Below are 20,332 nucleotides of genomic sequence, written 5' to 3'. Positions count from 1 at the left end.
TTTGTTACCTTTTCTGATGTAAGATGGAAAGTTTTATTTTTTTCATTAAATCTTTGTATATAATACAGTGTTGTGTTTCATTTTATTCCTTCTAAACAACTTAATTTATTTTGATGGCAGCATTTTAATGGATTGTAAGTATTTATGTGTATTTTAAGATAAAGATTAACTTTATAAATCCCTGTAAGGGAAGAAAGTGACAATAAATATGCTTATATACAAACACAAAGCAAACGCATATATGTACATAAATACACAGTTATATAAAAAAATTCCACAGCTCTGCCTGGGACAGATAAATTAAAGAGTCTCATGGCAGAAATCAGGAATTCTCTCCTGTACTGTTCCTTAGAGCAGCAGGGTTGCAGGAGGATGGCTGTGATGGTCCATGACTGTCTGTCACCACCTCCTCCAGGTTAACTAGTTTAAAACCAACAACAGACTGCATGACTTTGTCCAGTCTGCTGGCATCCCAGCACACTACAGCAAAGAAGATGGGGCCCACCATGACAGACTGGAGGAGCATCCTGCTGTAAACACTGAAGGACCCGAGTCTCCTCAGGAGGTAAAATCTTCTCACTTCCTCAGTGTTTGTGGACCGCCCACAAATGGATGACTCTATTTCCAACTTTTTAAAAAAAAAAAATGTTATTCAATAAAAATAAAAATTAGTCTTTGTAGAAAAAGAAACAAAAATACGTTCAAAAATCAGTAACGTTCTGAATAAATAAGTATGTACAGCTTTCTTTGGTTTTAAATATAAAAATGAATTACAACCAGTAATTGAGAAAGAAAGACAACTTATCTGCAGTCAAGTGTTGGCTGGTGTGTTTCTGTAGGTAACTGCTCTGGTGTGTCTTCAGCGCCACCGTGTGTCCGCATATGAGAAAACGTCATTTTGATCAGGCGCCCCGGGCAGCCAGGGGTCCTTCCACATAGTCAACAGCACACCGGAACAGCACGTGAACCGTGAGTAAATCAGGTTTTTAAAGGCTCGTACTCATCATTTACTGATTTATTCTGTTCTTTTTCATGTGTGATGTGAAGTATGAATATGAAAACAAAGATTTTACACTAACCTAACACCAGAAAATAAGCACAAACTCCCACGAAACATGTCGCTTACTGCGCAGTTTGCAACCAGACTTAGTTTAAAAAGTGATTTCAACAAGATTGCTATGATAACCGAGAAGTTTGCACTATAACTCAATACATTGTTCTGATTCCTCATCATACGCTATCAATATAATAAGTCAAACATTCAATTATTGTGTAAAATCTTACACACCTTATTATTAAAATTCAGGTTGTCATTAGTCTTCATTTATTAAGGTGCAGCCAATGATCAGAAAGAGACAGAAAGCCCACTATAGAGCTCTGTTTTGGAGACTAATTATTGCTTATTATGAGGACAATATGATTAAATCTGTAGGTGAAGAATAATCCGGTGTAAACTGAAGATTAAGCAGTAGATGATAGTAGATGATTGCAGGTCAATGTAATATTCTCTACAGTGGATACATGTCTGTGTGTGTCTTCTCTTGGGGTCAGAGGTCACCATGGGGCGCTCCTCCAAAGACAAGCGCGACATTTACTACCGCCTGGCCAAAGAGGAGGGCTGGAGGGCGAGGAGCGCCTTCAAGCTGCTGCAGCTGGATGAAGAGTTTAACCTGTTCAAAGGTGAGACCCTCAGAGCACAACAGAACGTGGTAACTAGTGATGGGTTTTCGAGGCTTTGTTGAAGCCTCGACACCTGATTCAAGAAAAAGGTTCATTACTCGAGGCTTCATTGACACAGTAGCTCGAGTAGGACATCTAGTGGTGAATAAAATGAACTGCGGTGTGTGTTATTGGTTCATGGATCTTTGGGATTTGACTGCCCATGCACAGTCTCGTTCCACTACAGGTTTCACTGGTTTCAAGCTAACACAATACAGTACATATATTAAAGAAAGATGTTATTACCATTATACTAATATATTGTTTAGATGTTTAATTGCAGTAAGTAACACAAACCTAGTGACAGGGTTTCGATCCTGTGTAAAGGAGTGAAGTGTTTCATATGACGTAAGTCACATGATTTTTCCTAAAGCAGGCACTTACGTTTGACTGTAAGTGTGACTATGACGGACCTAGAAATAATATCACATTTCAGTTGCACTGCTATGGGATTTGACATGGATAATTACTGATAATATAAAATAATAATTATAATCACATATGTTGTGTTAAGAATACTTGAAATACATAGGAAAGTCTGTTTTGGGGTTCATTGGTGATTCACATGACAAACCGAACCAATCACATGGTTCGAAGCACTCAGCTGCTTCAAACGTCACTGAAGTGGTTCAAACGTCACTAGTCACGTGACCGAAGCAAGCCTCGGCACAGTGGTTCGAAACAATTGCTTTATGAGCTACCGCGCATGTGTCGAAGCCTCGGGTGTCAGAGGACCATCCTTAGTGGTAACTATCCCTTATGTTGCTGTTGCCGCTGACAGAATGTGTTGTGTTGGTCTGTGTTCCCTCCCAGGTGTGAACAGAGCGGTGGATCTGTGCGCAGCCCCCGGCAGCTGGAGTCAGGTCCTCAGTCGGAAACTCAGGTTTCTTTGTTTGTTGGTTTGTTTTAAATGAATGAGCATGCAGTATCCTCAGCTGAACATAAACATTCATCAACACCAGAAAGTGTAAAAACAGAAATAACATACTTGTAGCAGTGTTTGTGCTGATTCCGTAGAGGTGGAGGACTTTGTACTGCAATAAAACATGAACCCAGACACAGCTCAGTGATCACAGGGTCAAATAAACATTTAGATTCGACTATTTATTTGTATTTTTCTGCCACTCAGGAAGTGGGAGGAGAAGGGTGAGAAGGCCGAAGAGGGTGAGGAGGCTGAGGAGGTGAAGATTGTGGCGGTGGACCTGCAGGCCATGGCTCCTCTGCCGGGAGTTACTCAGATTCAGGGAGATATCACCAAGGTGAGGATGTAATTGTATACCAAAGAGTCACACAAGTGTCCCTGTGTGGTGTGGGTGTCACACAAACTTCATTACCTTCATCCTCTCAGGTGTCGACCGCCCAGGAGATAATCCGTCACTTTGAGGGCCTGCCTGCTGACCTGGTGGTGTGTGATGGAGCTCCAGATGGTGAGGTGGTCACCGCCTGTCTGTCCCTGCCTGTCCACCATCTCTCCGCGGTCATTCTCATTCCTTTCCTGCTTTGTTTCTATAGTAACAGGGCTCCATGATGTGGATGAGTACATCCAGGCTCAGCTCCTATTGGCTGTGAGTACAGCTGTGTTTACCTTTTTTTTTTTTAAGCCTTTTCTGTGATGTCACAGTGACAGCTGCTTGTCTCTCAGGCTCTGAACATCACCACACATGTCCTGAAACCTGGGGGAACATTCGTGGCCAAAGTGAGTCCGGAACTATCAGCACATTTATTCTTCATTCATAGATTATTAACAATAATATAAAAATAGAGCAAAAATAAACGTTGAACCAATGTTTTAAAAGTAAAAAACTGTAATGTTTTGCACAACAGGAAAGCTATGATTGATTCACATGACAAGAATTGATCAAATATGAACTTTTTCCTGCTTCTCATCGTCTCAGATCTTCAGAGGTAAAGATGTGACGCTGCTGTACTCTCAGCTGAAGATCTTTTTCAGCTGTGTGACCTGCGCCAAACCTCGCAGCAGCCGGAACTCGAGTATTGGTGAGTCACTTCTGCTGCAGACCAATCACAGGCTACACTGGGCAGCTGATGGTTTACTGCACACATAATCATATTTGTTGTCTTTTCTGCTCCCTGTGTGCAGAGGCCTTTGTTGTCTGTCAGAATTACTCTCCTCCTGAGGGTTACGTACCAAACATGTCCAACCCTCTGCTGGATCATTCCTACGGTAACTACATGTGTTATATGTGAAGCCAAAAGATGTGTTATTTCTTCTCACATAGTTTCTGTCCTTCAGATGAGGATTTTAACCAGTTAGAAGGTCCGAACCGAATCATCGTTCCCTTCCTGGCATGTGGTGACCTCAGCGCCTTCGATTCAGACAGAACCTACCCTCTGCAGGTGAGGACTTTGTTCGTCTGCTCTTTGCTGAATAACACTTGTTCAGCCATTTTTTAAAATCATATTTATGTTGATTATCTGCTTTTATTTTGATTTGAATCAATTGACCAATCAGAATATTGTGACTTAATCTCAGTTGAAGTAAGTTTACCTTTATAATAAATGTTTTTAGACCCTAGCAGCAGCTTTTTCACTGTCAGAAATGGTTAATAACGTCTTCTTAGTGCTGCAGGAGTCTATTCTGTTTCTATGAGTAGATGTGTGTTTAATGTTCTTAGTGGTTTTGAAGTGATGTCATCGTTAGCCTGATGTTTTCTTGCTTTTCTTCAGCTTGACGCTGGGAAACAGTACCAGTACACCCCACCAACCCAGCCTCCTATACGCCCTCCCTACCAGCAGGCCTGCCACCTCCGTAAAAACAACCTTCTCTCCAGAGAAGATGCTCCATCCATCAGCCCCAACAGCAGCCAAGAGCAGCAGGAGCCCCTGACCGAGTCCACCTGATGTGATTATCATCAAAGGAAAACCGATTCTCTGACGGATAATAAGACTGTTATCAGATTCATTTCTGTGTCTCCAGTCCAGCTCTGGAAGCTCTGGATGATCTAAACCGAGGAGCATGTTTTAATTGGTTTGTGTGATTTTTTTTTTATGTAGATTTTTTTTGCCTCTTGTAAAAATTTGCAGGCAGGAAGTGTAGTTAAGGTGATTTTTTTAAATACGTTTTGTTTATAAACAATGTCAAGTTGTAGCAACATTAAGTAAAATGCTTTAAAACCAATAACACATCATTATTTTGGACTAAATGCACAACCCTTCTTCCACAACCACGGACCAGTCCAGTGGATTAATGCGCCGCTGAAAAATAGTCCCAAAACGACCTGTCCAATTGTTATTGGGTACCATTTGCTAAAAATAATAGTGATTTGGTCATCAATTAATTCTAATACTTTATTTATTTACATATGCACGCCTACATTATTGACATCTACCAGCTCTGTGAGGCGATGGAATAATTGAGGCAACACACCCTACACAAAAACAAGACGAAAGCAACTTCCTGGTTTTACGTACGTGCGTGATGACGTCACCGCGTAACGACTCACACAACCGCATTGTTGTGGGGGAAGAGAAGCTCGGGCAGCCGCTGAGCCTGCTACTTCTATCAGCTAATCCACAGTCCCAGTGATCCGTGTGTGTATGTGTGTGTGAGAGAGAGTGAGTGTGTGTGCCCCCTGAATATTCGAGTATAACAACCGGAACCGACTCCGTCGCCCTGGATACCAGTCGGTCACTTTCAGGATTTACTCGGTTCTGTGCGAGTCGCGGCCGCCGTTGGATGAGCGGACTGAATGTGGATTTAAGTGCCGCTTCACTCCGCAGGCCGCGCCGCCATTGCTGCTGTTTTTACAAGCTGAATTCGTGAAAATACCGAGGTAAGTTTCCTCTTACTCACCCCTCTCATCTTTCATGTCCATATACACAGTCTGGACGAACATAAAGTGTAAAACAACTAGTACTTTTTTATAGGAAAAGCTAACTTTTTCCATTTAGTTTGTTGTTATGTTGGTCGCCATATTTTCTCCCCCTTCAGTTGGTGTAGTGCTAGCAGGCTAACGTTAGCACTGTTTGTGGACGGAGTGTCCTAATGCGTTTCACTGACGACCGGATAGGCCGCGGTGTCCACACGGGGCCCTGTCGGGTGGTCTTTTTTTGTGTACCGTGCTTATGTTTTGTCGAAAAACGTTCATATAATCACACAAATAGTCGTTACAGTTTGGTTACTCTGGGCTAACATTTTCCATGGCTAGCAGGCTAGTAGTCTTAACTCTGAGGGGAAGAGGACGACCTGAAGCTGCTGCTGTTGTCAGCCTGAACTATTTTTTTTTAAAAAGCAGCCAGCTCTTAGACGCTTTAAGGCTAAAGGAGAGTTGCTGTGGAGGCGTGCAGCTCTGGGTACATTTCTCTTTCATTCATCCAGGGTGCGTTGGGTGCGTTTCCGCCCCCTGAAAGCAAGTTGATCTCACAAATTAAAGGTGCACCAACACACACTGGAGCTGGCTGAGCTTCATGTAACCTTGCAGAAGCCTGCGAGGGTTACAAGTGTGGTTAAATGCTGCTGGTTACGGTCAGCCTTTGGCACTCACTGGTGCCTTGTTTTCCATGACTCTGCTTGTAGTGTAGAAAGCATACGTACAGGCTGATACAGGCAAGCACGCAGCATCGATACTGGCTTTGTTTAGATCCAAGTATGGACTGATTCCTTTTCTTATGTTAAGTAATTATATGCCTCAAGTAACTCAGTAGTGTTTTTCCTGGTCGTCGGGGAGTTATACGGGAGGACGTAGGCACACACAATGCTGCATTTAGATCCTAACAACAAGCTTACTCACTATTATGTAGTTGAAGTCCTGTATTTACAAGACCTCTACTTAATGTTGCCATTTTATTAGTGGCATTGCCACACTTTGAAATGTTGTCAGGACATTTTGCTAGCATCAGCATGATATGAGGTGTATGTCATGTTTGAGACATTTGGGAATTCTTAACATTTTTTTAATCACAGCCACTTTTTGGCATGTTTTTCTCTTTTTTTGTGATGGAAGAAGTTTTGACAGTTTTTGTGTAAACATATCAACTCTCCCAAAATAGTTTCTGCATGGCACTGTTGAGGATTAAGTTTGTTAATGATTGGTTTAGGTCCTGTTTGCAGATGGTCAAACACATACTACCCTGCCTGCTAGCTATTGCCTCGCAGGACAAGTTAATGACAGAAAAAATGCTGTTGCTACCATTACTTCACATCAGTGAGTTATTAACGTAATCACTTGTTTGGTTTTTAGGGACCTCACAGCTTCAACATGAAGAAGAAAGGACGAAGTCATCGCCCAACAGCGCTGAAGAGGGAATCTTCTCCCATCAAGCCGTCACCCAACAGGGAGACGCTGACTTACGCACAGGCTCAGCGGATGGTAGAGCTGGAGGTGGATGGCCGGGTGCACAGGCTCAGTATCTACGACAAGCTGGATGTTATCACTGATGACGATCCAACGGCGCAGGAGATTATGGAGTGTAACAGCAACAAGGAGAACAATGAAAAGCCCCAGCAGGTCCTGGTGCGCTCTGTGCGCCTCAAAAACAACCAGCAGAAAAAGAATGCATCTCTCACCGCCTCGCACAGCGGCAACGTCAGTGGCCTTTTGGAGCCAAAGGTTAGAACGGTTGAATACAATCTACCCGTGGTGCCAAAGAGGCCGGCAGCTTATTACAAATACACTGAGAGGACAGAGGAGGAGCTGGATGAGGAGGTGGAGTATGACATGGATGAGGAAGACTATGCCTGGCTTGAGCTCATTAATGAGAAAAGAAAGAGCGAGGGTGTCAGCCAGGTGTCTCACAACCTGTTTGAGTTTCTCATGGACCGTTTTGAGAAGGAGTCATACATAGCCACTCAGGGACAGAACGACCTTCAGTCGCTGGTGGACGAGGACGCCGTCTGTTGCATCTGCATGGACGGGGATGGAGCTGACAGTAATGTCATCCTCTTCTGCGACTCCTGCAACATTGCTGTTCACCAGGAGTGTTACGGCGTGCCGTACATCCCTGAGGGCCAGTGGTTATGCCGCCACTGTCTTCAGTGTCCATCAAGGCCAGCCGAGTGCCTCTTCTGCCCCAATCGAGGAGGAGCCCTAAAGAGGACAGATGACAACCGCTGGGGCCACGTAGCATGTGCTCTGTGGGTGCCCGAAGTTGGCTTCTCTGATACAGTTTTCATAGAGCCCATTGACGGTGTCCGCAACATCCCACCCGCCCGCTGGAAGCTCACCTGCTACCTGTGCAAGGAAAAGGGAGCTGGGGCTTGCATTCAGTGTGACAAGATCAACTGCTACACCGCCTTCCATGTCAGCTGTGCCCAGAAGGCCGGCCTCTTCATGAAGATGGAGCCCATCAAAGAGGTGACTGCGACCGGCGCCACCAGCTTCTCTGTGAAAAAGACCGCCTACTGCTGCAGCCACACACCAGAAGGCTGTGACCGCCGGCCGCTGAACATCTATGAAGAGCCTCACCCCAAAAATGGAGCCTGCCACAAGAGGACGGGTGAAAAGAGAGGGAAGGCCCGGGCCAAAGGCTGGCAGAAGAAAAAGAGCAAGAGAGGAGAGCCGGAGCCGGAACCAGAACCTGAGACCCCAAGCACCTCTGGACCAAGTATCACAGCTTCAAGGTAAGCACGCAGCTAAGAGTCAGTGAGGTCTTATACGTGAATCTGCTTATACAAAGTAATGTGTAATGTCTTCCTTTTTCTCTTGTGGTCAGTTTTGACACCATCTTGAACCAGGTGGCGGTTCAGAGGAAGCGTCACTTCGTTGAGGGTGTGCTGAGCTACTGGGTGCTGAAGAGGCAATCGAGAAACAACGTGCCACTGATCCGCCGGCTACAGGCCAACCCTCAGCCGCCCAAAGTCAAGCAAATGGTCAGTTCTGCTGTCACAGCCTAGAGCCTAGAAGAATGCTTTAATGTCACTTTTTTACTGAACATAAGCTTGTGTTTCCCCACAGGACCGGATGGAGACAAACCAGGCCCTGAAAGAGCAGCTGAAGGAGTGGCATCGCCTCCGACATGACCTGGAGCGAGCCCGTCTGCTGCTGGAGCTTATCAGGAAGCGCGAGAAGTTAAAGAGGGAGGAGGTAGAGCTGCCATTTGATGCAAATTTACCCTGTGCTCTGTCAGGTTTAGAAACGCAGGCCTGTGCCTGTTAATCATGTCTGATGAAGAGGTTTGTCTTTTCTCATCAGATGAAGCTGCAGCAGTCAATCCTGGAGGCCCAGCTGACCCCATTCAACATCCTGCTGAGGGCTGTGCTCAGTCAGCTGCAGCAGAAGGACCAGTACAGCATCTTCGCTCAGCCTGTCAGCATCAAGGAGGTCAGCAGCCATTTACTGTATCAGTCTGTCCAGATTATTTAAAGCAAGTAAAAAGTCCGTCCTGATGGTTGCCTCTGCTGCAATGAAACTTACCTCTGTCCCCTGCAGGTCCCCGATTACCTAGACCACATCAAGAGCCCCATGGACTTCTCCACCATGAGGAAACGCATTGACGGCCACAGCTACAGAAGCCTGGAGGAGTTTGAGGCCGACTTTGACCTCATCATCTCCAACTGCATGACATACAACGGCAAGGACACGTTTTTTTATAAAGCAGCTCAGCGGATGCAGGACCACGGAGGAGCCATTCTCCGCAGGGCCCGCAGAGAAGCTGAGAGAATCGGCTTTGACTTCCCCAGCGGGCTGCACCTCCCTGACCCCCCGAAGCCTGAGGTACCACTGCCTTTCTCCTGGGATGAAGGTGAGCGGTGTTGAATAATGAATAATGTTCAGTTCAGGAGCAGTCTTGTTGCTTCTTATGCATTCAGAATTGTTAATTAATGTTAGCAATAATAACAGATGAAACCTAACTGTGTTTCTCAGTGGACCGCCTCCTGACCCCGGCCTACCGTAAGCTGACCCCTTTAGAGGATCAGCTGAGGGAGCTGCTGGAGAAGCTGGACCTGAGCACAGCCATGAAGCACAGCCCGTCCCGCAGCAAGCGGCTCAAGCTGCTCAAGAAGACTATCATGGAAGTCCGTAGTGAGATAAGCCTGAAGAAGTCCCTCTCTAGGCATCCACCCTCTGCACTGGATCCCAGCCTGACCCCTGCAGAGCCAGAGGAGAAACCACTACCTGAACACACAGTAAACGCTTGCACACCACAGGAGGACAAATCTTTATCTCCACCAACGTTAGAGCTGTTAAGGTCACCGTCCCAGCCGGACCCCTCGCCCAGCGACGCACAGGAGCCGCCGCCCCTGAAGCCCGTCTCATCTTTTTCAGGCCAGACTCCCATGGAGCTCGACAATAATGACACCAACACATCTACCTCAGTGACCCCGAACACCCCCAACGGGCACATCCCAGACCTGCTGCTCCCCAACGGCGAAACACACACAGAAGCTTCTGGCACCTCCAACCGACGGACAAACGTCCTCTTCCGCAAATCTAAGAGTGCCAGCCCTCAGAAACCGCCCAAGGCCCAAGAGCCATCTGCTGGGTCGCCACCTTTGGGCGCCAAGACCTTCTTGTCAGTGGTGATTCCTCGGCTGGAGACGCTCCTCCTGCCAAAGAAAAGAACCCGCAGCAGCAGTGCTGATGGCAAGGAGGATGGGGAGACGCCAATCAAACGTTTAGGCACAGGTACCGATCGGAGATTTCAGATCATGTTTCGTTATTACAATAAAAGTCATTAGTCTAAGAAATCTATGTATGTTGGTGTTTGTCCAGGTATTGCAAATGGTTTTGTTGTAGAAGAGGAGGAGGAGGAGGGAGCCTCTCAGCCCCCCCGACCACTGGAGCCTCGCCGCCGCTGTGCCTCTGAGTCGAGTATTTCTTCCAGCAGAAGCATCCTGTGTAGCACGAGGTGAGTTCAGGAGGAAACACCCAGAGATCTTTTTTTCCACCCAGTTTTCATTTTTCTCATCCTGTTGTCCATTCGTCTTTTTCCAGCCCCATCCCTGTGTCCAAAAACAGTAAAGGGCGACCGGCGGCAGCTCGACGGAGCACCGTGGATGACAAAAATGCTCTGGTGACCTGCGTCGAGAATGGAGAGTTCAACAGCGCTGCCAAGATCTCCTCAGGTGAGGACAGCAGGTCGGATGATGAGTCTGCATGAAGCAGCATGGCACAGATTTGATTCGTCAACTCCTAACTCCTCTTTTTCTGAACACCTTCACTAATCAGTCCCTTTCTGTTTATACTAACGTTTAAATGAATTTTTTTACCCTTCTATTGTGCGACAAGCGTGAGACGGAGAAAAAAATCTCCTGGAGTCAAAGTCCTGAAACACAGTTCAGTCAGCAGAGACTCAGACGCAGCAGATTTAAGTGAAGGGAAGGGTGGGCCGACTGTGAATTACAGACACAAAGCTAGTGTTAGTAAAACTACATTCTTCATCATGAGTTTAGAATTTGGAAAAAAAGGGACATTTCTTTGATTATTGATTTGACAAACCTGTAAATACACACAGGTGTTACCAGTGTTGGAAAAGAGTAGAAGCTCCCTGTCCGGGCTCTTTTCACAACCTCAACAAATCAGTTGATACTTAACAAGTATGACTCTGTTAGCTGACGTTACTGATGCGAATGTGTGCGTCCTCTGTGTGGTCAGACTGTGTGTGTTCATCTCCTCTCCTGTGTGTGTGTGTGTGTGTGTGTGTGTGTGTTCAGACTGGTTGTGCTCTCTGTTGCAGTGACTCCTTCATAACTTGCTTGTTGTTGTTCCTGTAGAGGTGTGGAAACCCACTGCTGCTTCTCCATTTGTTCTGGAGCCTCTTAAACTAGTTTGGGCTAAATGTAGTGGATATCCCTCCTTCCCTGCCCTGGTGAGTGAGTGTTAGTCCCCTCTGTCTCTGTCATCCATCTGCCCCTCTGCCATTGTCAGTGCTTATAGCTTGTGATTTGTGGTCATAGCCATGTGGGGGCTTTCAGCTGGCCGGTCGTGGACGGGTTGGTGTGTGTGTGTGTGTGTGTGTGTAGACTCAGGCTGTTGACCTGAATCAGCCTTGCATGCTCGTGTCTCTGGCTTCTTCTGTGCAGCCACCAGGATTTTACTCCAGACATTCTACCATAGGACGTCCCGCCCCGCCTCCTCACTCCTCACCCTGTACCCCCCGTCTTTGTTTTCACAGATCATGGAACCCAGAGTGCGGAAGACGATGTGTCAACACAACGGGGTGGAGCTTCCCCAGCCCCCACTGGACGTTCTCAGAGCCGGAGAGCGGATGCAGTTCAGGTCCGCAGAGAAACTCTTCCTCGTCCACTTCTTCGACAGCAGGCGCAGCTGGTGAGGAACTCACCAAGTCCCCTCATGTTTTTTTGGGTCTCTCTGTGCCCCCTTTTCTTCCTTAAAGGACATTCTGTGGCTTTCAAAGTAGAAAAGTTAACTGTCTGTTCAAATAACACAACGGTGTCACTTGTCTCCTCAGGCAATGGCTTCCTAAATCCAAGATGGCTCCCTTTGGGATCAACAAAACTCTGGACAGAATGAAGCTGATGGAGGCTCGGAACTCTTCCCTCCGAAAAACTGTGCAGCTCGCCTTCAACCGAGCCATGAACCACCTGAACCGCGTCGGCGCGGAGCTGGATGCAAGCGCCACCTGAAGCGGTCCACCTTCAGCGGTCCACCTTCAGCGGTCCTCCCATCATCATCCATCATTCCTCTTTATATTTTCAGCGTTTCACTTTGAACACACTCACTGCAGAGACGGTCTGTTTCTGCTTCCTACGCACAACACTTGCACAACACACACACACACGCACGTCATGTTTACCATTTCCTGTAAACTGGAACCAGATTGTTTCCTCCTCACGCATCGGTTCCACCTGTCTGAAATACTGTAGCTTGTGACGATCATCTTGTTTTGTCAAAGAGCTATGCAATGAAAACAACACGGTTAGCGGGTGCAAAACGCTGACAGAAAAAAATCAAACTGTGGCGGTGAGGACTTTTAAAAATGGCAGGTTCACACCTGTTGAATGTGTCAGCGTTTGACCTCCTGAAATGTGCTGCAAGACTGCTGCAACAATCTCACTGCCATGAAAATGTCCATCAGCGCACGTGTGTGTGTGTGTGTGTGTGTGTGACGGCAGCAGCTCCTGTAAATACCTTGTACAAGGCCTGACACTAATTTATTCACTCCCTCAGTCTGGTACACAGCGCTCTGGTATTTATACGGTCACAGGTGATGATCCGCCGACGCTCACGGTGCCGCGTCGGTGTTTCTGCTGGTGCTATCTCTACAGAGAGAAAAAACAAACATGCATACTGTATCAAACCTTTTTATTTCAGCTTCTTTTGTACGGTTTTTGTAACTTATTAAGTTCTCAAGCTTCAAGTTCTCCCGTTTTTGGCATTAACTTTTTGTGTGTGTGTGCATCTTTTTTTTTTTTTTTTTTACCTGAATGTTTTTACTGGACTACTTTTTTTTTGTCTGTACATATTTATATAAAATCTATATAGAAGCTCTCAAAGTTTAAAATGCCTGAAGTGCATCATTCACTCCGAAACCAAAAACTCTGCTGCCCACGGTTTCCCACTAATGTGTGTGTTTTTTTCCTTTTTTTTACAGTTCAGTGGTGTTTTTCAGGATTTTCTGCCTTTCTGTTTGTGTGCTGTGACGAGTCCTTCTGTAAAATGTTACAGAATTATCTTCTCCACCTGAACCGACCTGCAGTCAGCTGTAACAGGAGGAGATGCCGTGCCTGTACTAATTTATTGTAAAGCAGAAAATGTATATGCATTACTTTATAGAGAGAGTATTGTAAGAAAAAAACAAACTACGGGCACACTAAGAGGCACATGTAGAGGCCCCTCTTCTTCTTCTTCTGTTTTGTGAGTATTTTTTATCTTTGGGATTGATAGCATTAAACCTGAGAGGTGAGGTGATAGTGTTTGATGTTTTATTTTTGCGGGGGTAGCGGTGGATAGACTTCCTGTTTCCTTTGGCCCCTCTGGATGTGGATGTTGTGTGTAAATAGATTTGGTACTTTAGCTGATTCTCTGGGAAAAACCACAGTTATAGCCAACGGGAGCGGAAACCAGCCGACAGACGGCCGGTGGGATTTTTATACTAAAACACTGAGAAATTAAAATATGTTATTGAATCACTGATGGAGAGTCTCCTGGTTTTTATTATTCTTTTTTGTCCCGCTGTGCAGTAATCAATCAGTTAATCTATTTTAAAAAGTTAATTTAGTGATATTTATTGTTAGTACTGTTACTGGGATTTTTTTCAGTAATTTATTTCTTCATGTAGGTTTCCAGTGTGACCTGTGAAATTTGTAGTAACAGTTTGTTTTTTAATGTATAATTTATCTGATATGCTGTTTCTTTTTATAAAATAATAATAATAATATATAATAATAATAATATTTCCCCCTTTTTATCCTTTTTATTTATGAGTTTTTTATTATTATTTTTTAAACATTTTGGACCTTTTTTTCCATTTTAGTTTGTAATATTTTATAAGGGACAAAATCTGCTATTTATATTAATTAATATACTACATTTGATGCACCAACAAATTAACAGAAGACAAAAAAAAACATTTAAAAAAAACTCACTAAAAATTTGTTTTTGAGTGATGTGAACACTGTCATCTCTAAATTTTTGTAAAAAAGAGTTCCGGGCAATATTTGCGAAATCAAATAACCAATAAAACACGTTAAAAACAACACAGTAAGTATTGGCCTGCATGTCCATGATTGACCAGAGGGTGGTGCTGTTGTTCTGTCTCTGAAAACAGTGCTTTTTCTTTTTTAATTTCTGACATTGTGCTTTCGGACACATTGAAGTAATATCAGAGCGGCTCACACACATAATGTGATATGTCATGTCACATTAATGTGATACCAAAACATTCTTAACAAGTGTGAGGGTGGTGAGCTGTGGAGCCGTGACGACAGCTGAATGAACACAGAGCAGCGGACGACTTCACTAACAACCCAACATCAAGTCATCACACCTGTGATGGAGCAGCATACATTCATTCATTCATACACATTCATACAGACACACACACACACTCATGTACACACACACACAAACTCATCAACCCTTTGCGTGCTAACGGTGCTCAGTGTGTTCACCTGTGTGCTGCTCGGCCTCAGATTCAAACAGAGGCCACAGCCATGTGCAGCTAACAGGAAGTCTCAAAGCAGTGTCACAGAAGCTGATGATGTATCCAACGGCAACAAGGAGACTTCACCATCAGGCTGCATCCACTCTTCACTCCTTTTTTTCTTAGCACTCAAAAGAACAACAAGCGACACTGGCACAGAGCAACAGACGCTGTGGACCCACTCAGGGACCACAGACTCTGTGATGAGCTGACACACCATCAAACTGCAGTTCCTTCAGTGGCCTCTGGGAGGCTGAACTCAAAATGTTTACAGCCTGGTACAAAAGACAGAAACACTCAGGTGTTGTCACATGGTGTTCGTCCATGTTTACTCCCAGTCTGTGCCGCTCGCCATGACCCACCTGACGCTGTCCACCTCAGCGGAGCTCCCATCATCCATCATTCCTCTTTATGTTTTCAGCGTTTCACTTTGAACACACACACACACACACACACACACACACACAGTGTTGGTCCATCTTTGCTGCCAGCCTGTGGTTGGTGCATACAGTGCACTGTACACACTGACATCATTCCTGCCTCCCTGTTGGTCCACATTTGACCGTCTGTTGTGAATATTTGTGAATATTCTGCTGATGACTCATCATTATCTTCTCATTAGCGGCGGATATTTCGGGCGTCGGGGGCTCGTCGTCCGGCTCAGACTCTCCTGGGGTTAAAGTGTCTTTGAAGTCAGAGATAATTATCCAAGCAGCTGAGTAATTAGCAGTGTCCAGCTCATAAATAAACACTTTTTTCTGTGCACACAATTAACACAGATTCAGCTTCAGACCAGCTGAGTCTGGTTTGGTTCTGATTACGATATGTTTTGTAATTTGTGCTTTTTTTATAATTATAGAAGCTGAAAACCAGATTCTACAACCTGCAAAAAATCCAAACAGGAGGCCGTCTGAGCTCACACTGGCATTATGGGGACCACCCTGCCACGTGTGGACACATCATGATGTCAGGGGGACCGCCCTGCCAGTGGGGACCATTGACAGTAAAAACTATGGACAGAGCTTCTGTGACGTCACCCGTTTGTTTCTGAAGAGCCGTTTTGAGGCTCGGTGGGAGGTTCCGGGACGTGATGACCGCCGCCATGTTGGCAGCGTCACGTCCGCCAAAACTCTCAAATATGGACAAAGAGGGGGAGCAGGAGCGGGTTTAGGGGGGCGGGCGATCGTGGAAGCAGGAAACTCACGCTGTGATACGTCAACTGTCTGTCACTCAAGCGGCAACGCCCATAATTATGCGTAATTTTAAGTCCGAATACAATTGAAACGAGTGAGTTGTAAAAAAATTCACCCCCCCTACAATCGACACTAGAAGAGAACCTATCATCTGAGACCAGAGTGGTTTTTTGTACCAGGTTGTAAACATGTTCTTTTCTGCTGTGAAGTCGGCCATTTTAACATGGGAGTCTATGGGAAATTACTCGCTTCTGGAGCCAACCCCCAGCTGTTGCAGCGTGAATTACAAGTTTTGACACTTCCGCATGGGCTTCAACTTTGAGCCCCGAAGGTTGCCGCTTGGTGGGGACACATCATGATGTCATGGGGACCGCCCTGCCAGTGGGGACACATCATGATGTCAGGGGGACCGCCCTGCCAGTGGGGACACATCATGATGTCAGGGGGACCGCCCTGCCACGTGAGGACACACATCATATCCCTGCCCTGACGTGTTCTGGGATTGTATGACAAAAACAAATCTCTCTAATGAACACGTGTCAGTGCAGATCTGTTGTCAGACATCCAAAACAAACACACACTCCTCACCGAGCCTCATGACTATTAATGCTGCGGCGGCGGCGGCGGCGGCTTGGCACCTTTGAAGCTTTAATGGTATTAGTAGCAGAGCTCTTGTTGCTGAACAGCACCACAATGGAGGTGTAATCACACAGCAATTATGGCTTTATAAGTGAAAGGAAAACAAGCTGCTGTGACGTAAACTAAAGGGTTAACAGCACAGAGGTGGAAAAGATTCAGGGACTCACTGGATGCATGTTTAAACTACGAATGTTAAAGTCAGATTAGCTCTTAATCCTATTTTTATAATTAAATTCACTAGAAGTCCTAATGAAGAGTTTCACAGATTAAATAAATCAGAGTGGGAATTCAGATTTTTTTTTAAATGTCTCAAACATAAAGTGAAAATTCTGCTTTCCAGCCAGATCAATACATTTTACATTACAACATATTTTATTCTTCACAAGAACTATAGTTTCTAAAAAGTAAACTCAGTTCCAACAGAAACACATTTATTCACTTTATTTTGAAAACTTCTGCTGATCTTCGACTTTACAGGATAAAATACAGTCAGCTTAATAAATAATAGAACTATGGAAAGTTTTTGGGCCGCTGAACACCAACACGCTGAAGTGAAACACGGAGGATGTGAGTGAAGTCCAGACTTTCTGCTTTAAGACGTTTTCATACACACACGTTTAATGGCTCATATTTAATGGAACATCTGTCTGAGAAGCAGCAGCATGTCCAGGTGTGTCCTGTTCCCTCGTTGCTCCACGACTAATCAATCAGATCAAAGTCCTGCAGGTGGTTCTGAGTGTTACAGTCACCTCAGTGTTCACTGGGACTCTCAACATGAGGCCTAAAGAGGTGTGTGTGCAGGTGAAGGAGGCCGTTATCAGACTGAAGAACAAACTAAACCCATCAGAGAGACACAAGGCTCTGAGAGTGGACAATACAGCAGTCTGGAACATTCCTAAAAAGAAGGACTGAACTGACAGCTCAGCAACAGCAGAGACCTGGAAGACCACAGAAGACAGCTGAAGACACACAGGACTCTGTCCATGATGATGATGAAGAAGAAGAAGCCTTACACCACATCCAGACCAGTCAGGAACACTCTGGAGGAGGCAGGCCTGTCAGAGTCTACAGTCATACAGAGGCTTCACAGCAAGGAGCAAACCACTGATCACACTCAAGAACAGAGAGGACAGGTCAGACAGGAAACAGCTGAACAGCTCTGGAGTCAGATTCTCTGGACTGATGAAGATCAAATTTAACCAGAATGATGTCAGAGAAAGTTCTGGAGAAGGAGAAGAACAGCTGATGGTCCAAAGCAGCACATCTCCGGTCAGACCTGGTGGACGCAGTGACACAGACATGTATGTCTTATTGATGATGTGACGGCTGATAGAAGCAGCAGGAGGAACTCTAGACTGTCTAGATCTGTACTCTGATTGGACTGGATGTTTATTTCTTTGGTTTTGTCAACATCTGTCTTTGCTTTCCTACATTTATGATGCATTTTTTATTTCTATCTTCTCAGAAATATGAATGAGGTTTGACCGAACAAACTGAGCCTGTGTTAGAGTGAAGTGCGTGTGTGTGTGTGTAACGTGTGTGTGTGTGTAACGTGTGTGTGTGTGTAACGTGTGTGTGTGTCTGTGTAACATGTGCGTGTGTCTGTGTGTGTGTGTAACATGTGTGTCTGTGTGTGTAACGTGTGTGTGTGTAACATGTGTGTCTGTGTGTGTAACGTGTGTGTGTGTCTGTGTGTGTAACGTGTGTGTGTGTCTGTGTGTGTAACGTGTGTGTCTGTGTGTGTAACGTGTGCGTGTGTCTGTGTGTGTGTAACGTGTGTGTGTCTGTGTGTGTGTGTGTAACATGTGCGTGTGTGTCTGTGTGTGTAACGTGTGCGTGTGTCTGTGTGTGTGTAACGTGTGTGTGTGTCTGTGTGTGTAACGTGTGTGTGTCTGTGTGTGTAACGTGTGCGTGTGTCTGTGTGTGTGTAACGTGTGTGTGTCTGAGTGTGTAACGTGTGTGTGTAATGTGCGTGTGTGTGTGTGTGCAGCTCCTCAGTCTGTTGTGCTTTAATTGGAACACGCTGCAGCAGAAGTTTGCGGCGTCGTTAAAAACACTGTCTCACCTTTTAACTACTGTGAGAGAGCTTCTGGGGGGGGGGGGCTGATTGACAACGCACTAATTAACCAATCAAGAAGCATCGGGCAAGCGGGCACCTGTGTGGTCAGTCCAAGTGCAATTACCTTCTGCCGGCTCCCCTGCTTCCTGTTCAGCCAATCTGTTCGCCACAGAGAGCCTAATGACCCACTAATAAGACAAGCGCTCCGGAGTCCATCCTAATGAATATCAGCCGTCCTCTCCATGCTGCCGTGACGTGGCCGTTGATCCAGAAGCCGGTCCTCGACCTTTTCTAACCTCAGCCGGCTGAGGAGCTACGTGGCGTCTGAGAATATTAAAGAGGAGAAATCATTTCCTCTCCCCTGAAAGGAAGCAGGAGTCTGTGGAGGAGCAGCCTCTCAGCACGGAATGAAAAACCTGCTCTTTGATTTCTTTTTTCCCCCACCTGCTTCTCCCCTCTCATCTCTTGATCCTCAGGTCATTATCACATGTGATTAGATCAGGACGCCATGTCCACCTGACCCGCTGTCTGTCCTGTTGCCTGGAGACAGCCTCACTTGCATCTGTCAAATTGAACTATTCAGCTGGAAAGCTGCTGGAAAATAAGTTCTCTTCAGATTCCTGCTCTGTTTGCGAGGCCAAAAAAAGTCATTGTTGCTGACGTTATGGGGACCATCCGGCCGCGTGAGGACACACAGAAGGACAAGGTCCCCATAAGGGACAACGTCCCCACGAGGGACAAGGTCCTCAGACCTTTCCATTCATGGTGTGGTGGCTCCTGATTTCTACATCACCCCTCTTTATTTACAGTCTGTGCTTTAAACAGGTGAACAGGCCGTAGCTGCGTGCTTCTGTTACCATGACAACACAAGCTCAGTCAAGATGGCCAGCATGACGATTTTAGCTGCACATCTACACTAGGTGTTACGGTATCGGTGCTGAGGGAAGCCAAACAGGAGAGGATGTGAATAGTTCCATATCAGCTTCAGGAACTCATGAAGACATTTGATTAAAAGTGACTGGAGGTCTATGGGGATCGACTCACTTTTAGAATCAGCCTCTGGTGGCCTCTGGAGGAACTGCAGCCAGCTTCATTTCCGAGCCTTTTTGATCTTTGAGGTGATGTTTTTCTTTTCAGCTTTAGAATGATTGAAACAGTGTTTTTATTTTTAACCAGCTCTGACCTGATTTTCATTTTTTTTTAATATTGTTTTTGTTTACCTGAAAGTGAACGACACCCTGAGCATCATGGGTAAGTAGTCCTATTATTACACACACAAGGGTCTGCAGTGTTTGTGGGTGACAGTGATCAACGGCCTGTTAGGGTTGGACAACCTGCCATTATATCTAATGCTGTGTGTGTGTGTGTGTGTGTGTGTGTGTGCGCGGAGAAATGACAGTATATTCTGCAGAGGTATGAATATTTTATGGAGTGAACTCATTAGATGCTGGGCCTCTCGGGAGCTCAGAGGAGAGTTTGTTTTGTTCCAGATTGTTTGTGTGATGAATTATACATCTCTGGGACTCAACAATATGAAAACAACACAGCTACAATTAGAGGGAGGAGGGTGGAGGGAGGGTGGAGAGTTATATTTACACTCCGCTCATCAGAAGAGAGGCCTGGCCCACTTTACTGTCCACCATTGCTCGCTCTGTGA

The 20,332-nt window shown here is 45.5% G+C and overlaps 2 protein-coding genes across 4 annotated transcripts; both read left to right on the top strand.

The window, feature by feature from the left end:
- The first annotated feature begins 911 nt into the window (after positions 1 to 911).
- Positions 912 to 4,858, top strand: ftsj1 (FtsJ RNA 2'-O-methyltransferase 1). Its single transcript, XM_028431158.1, has 11 exons — positions 912 to 969; positions 1,552 to 1,680; positions 2,533 to 2,602; positions 2,849 to 2,978; positions 3,068 to 3,146; positions 3,232 to 3,284; positions 3,362 to 3,415; positions 3,615 to 3,717; positions 3,821 to 3,904; positions 3,974 to 4,077; positions 4,408 to 4,858. Exons 2-11 carry the CDS (start codon positions 1,560 to 1,562, stop codon positions 4,579 to 4,581), a joined length of 972 nt encoding a protein of 323 aa, XP_028286959.1. The 5' UTR covers positions 912 to 969; positions 1,552 to 1,559; the 3' UTR covers positions 4,582 to 4,858.
- A 349-nt stretch (positions 4,859 to 5,207) lies between these two features.
- On the top strand, positions 5,208 to 13,775 carry LOC114451977 (bromodomain-containing protein 1-like). 3 transcript variants are annotated; one of them, XM_028431015.1, is made up of 12 exons: positions 5,208 to 5,513; positions 6,921 to 8,299; positions 8,392 to 8,548; positions 8,634 to 8,762; positions 8,871 to 8,999; positions 9,108 to 9,420; positions 9,543 to 10,304; positions 10,392 to 10,527; positions 10,614 to 10,744; positions 11,393 to 11,487; positions 11,794 to 11,948; positions 12,091 to 13,775. In XM_028431015.1, the coding sequence occupies exons 2-12, from the start codon at positions 6,939 to 6,941 to the stop codon at positions 12,263 to 12,265; spliced, it is 3,543 nt and encodes a 1,180-aa protein (XP_028286816.1). In that variant the 5' UTR covers positions 5,208 to 5,513; positions 6,921 to 6,938; the 3' UTR covers positions 12,266 to 13,775. The 3 variants fall into 3 exon arrangements, with proteins under 3 accessions (XP_028286816.1, XP_028286817.1, XP_028286818.1); XM_028431016.1 differs by lacking the exon at positions 11,393 to 11,487 and having other exon boundaries at positions 12,091 to 12,249; XM_028431017.1 differs by lacking the exon at positions 12,091 to 13,775 and having other exon boundaries at positions 10,614 to 10,757; positions 11,794 to 11,929.
- The last annotated feature ends 6,557 nt before the right edge of the window (positions 13,776 to 20,332 follow it).

The sequence above is a fragment of the Parambassis ranga genome, chromosome 19 (assembly GCF_900634625.1).
Source record: "Parambassis ranga chromosome 19, fParRan2.1, whole genome shotgun sequence".
Classification (NCBI taxonomy): Eukaryota; Metazoa; Chordata; class Actinopteri; family Ambassidae; genus Parambassis; species Parambassis ranga.
This window is presented reverse-complemented; position numbering and strand designations above follow the sequence as displayed.

What these genes read in the sequence shown, in the direction of transcription:
- ftsj1 (XM_028431158.1), top strand. Translation starts at nt 1,560, where the DNA reads ATGGGGCGCTCCTCCAAAGACAAGCGCGACATTTACTACCGCCTGGCC. An exon ending in AGGCTCAGCTCCTATTGGCT is followed by an intron (nt 3,285 to 3,361) that starts GTGAGTACAGCT and finishes CTTGTCTCTCAG; the next exon opens with GCTCTGAACATCACCACACA. An exon ending in CAGCCGGAACTCGAGTATTG is followed by an intron (nt 3,718 to 3,820) that starts GTGAGTCACTTC and finishes CCCTGTGTGCAG; the next exon opens with AGGCCTTTGTTGTCTGTCAG.
- LOC114451977 (XM_028431015.1), top strand. Translation starts at nt 6,939, where the DNA reads ATGAAGAAGAAAGGACGAAGTCATCGCCCAACAGCGCTGAAGAGGGAA. An exon ending in GCCTTTCTCCTGGGATGAAG is followed by an intron (nt 9,421 to 9,542) that starts GTGAGCGGTGTT and finishes TGTGTTTCTCAG; the next exon opens with TGGACCGCCTCCTGACCCCG. An exon ending in AGCATCCTGTGTAGCACGAG is followed by an intron (nt 10,528 to 10,613) that starts GTGAGTTCAGGA and finishes GTCTTTTTCCAG; the next exon opens with CCCCATCCCTGTGTCCAAAA.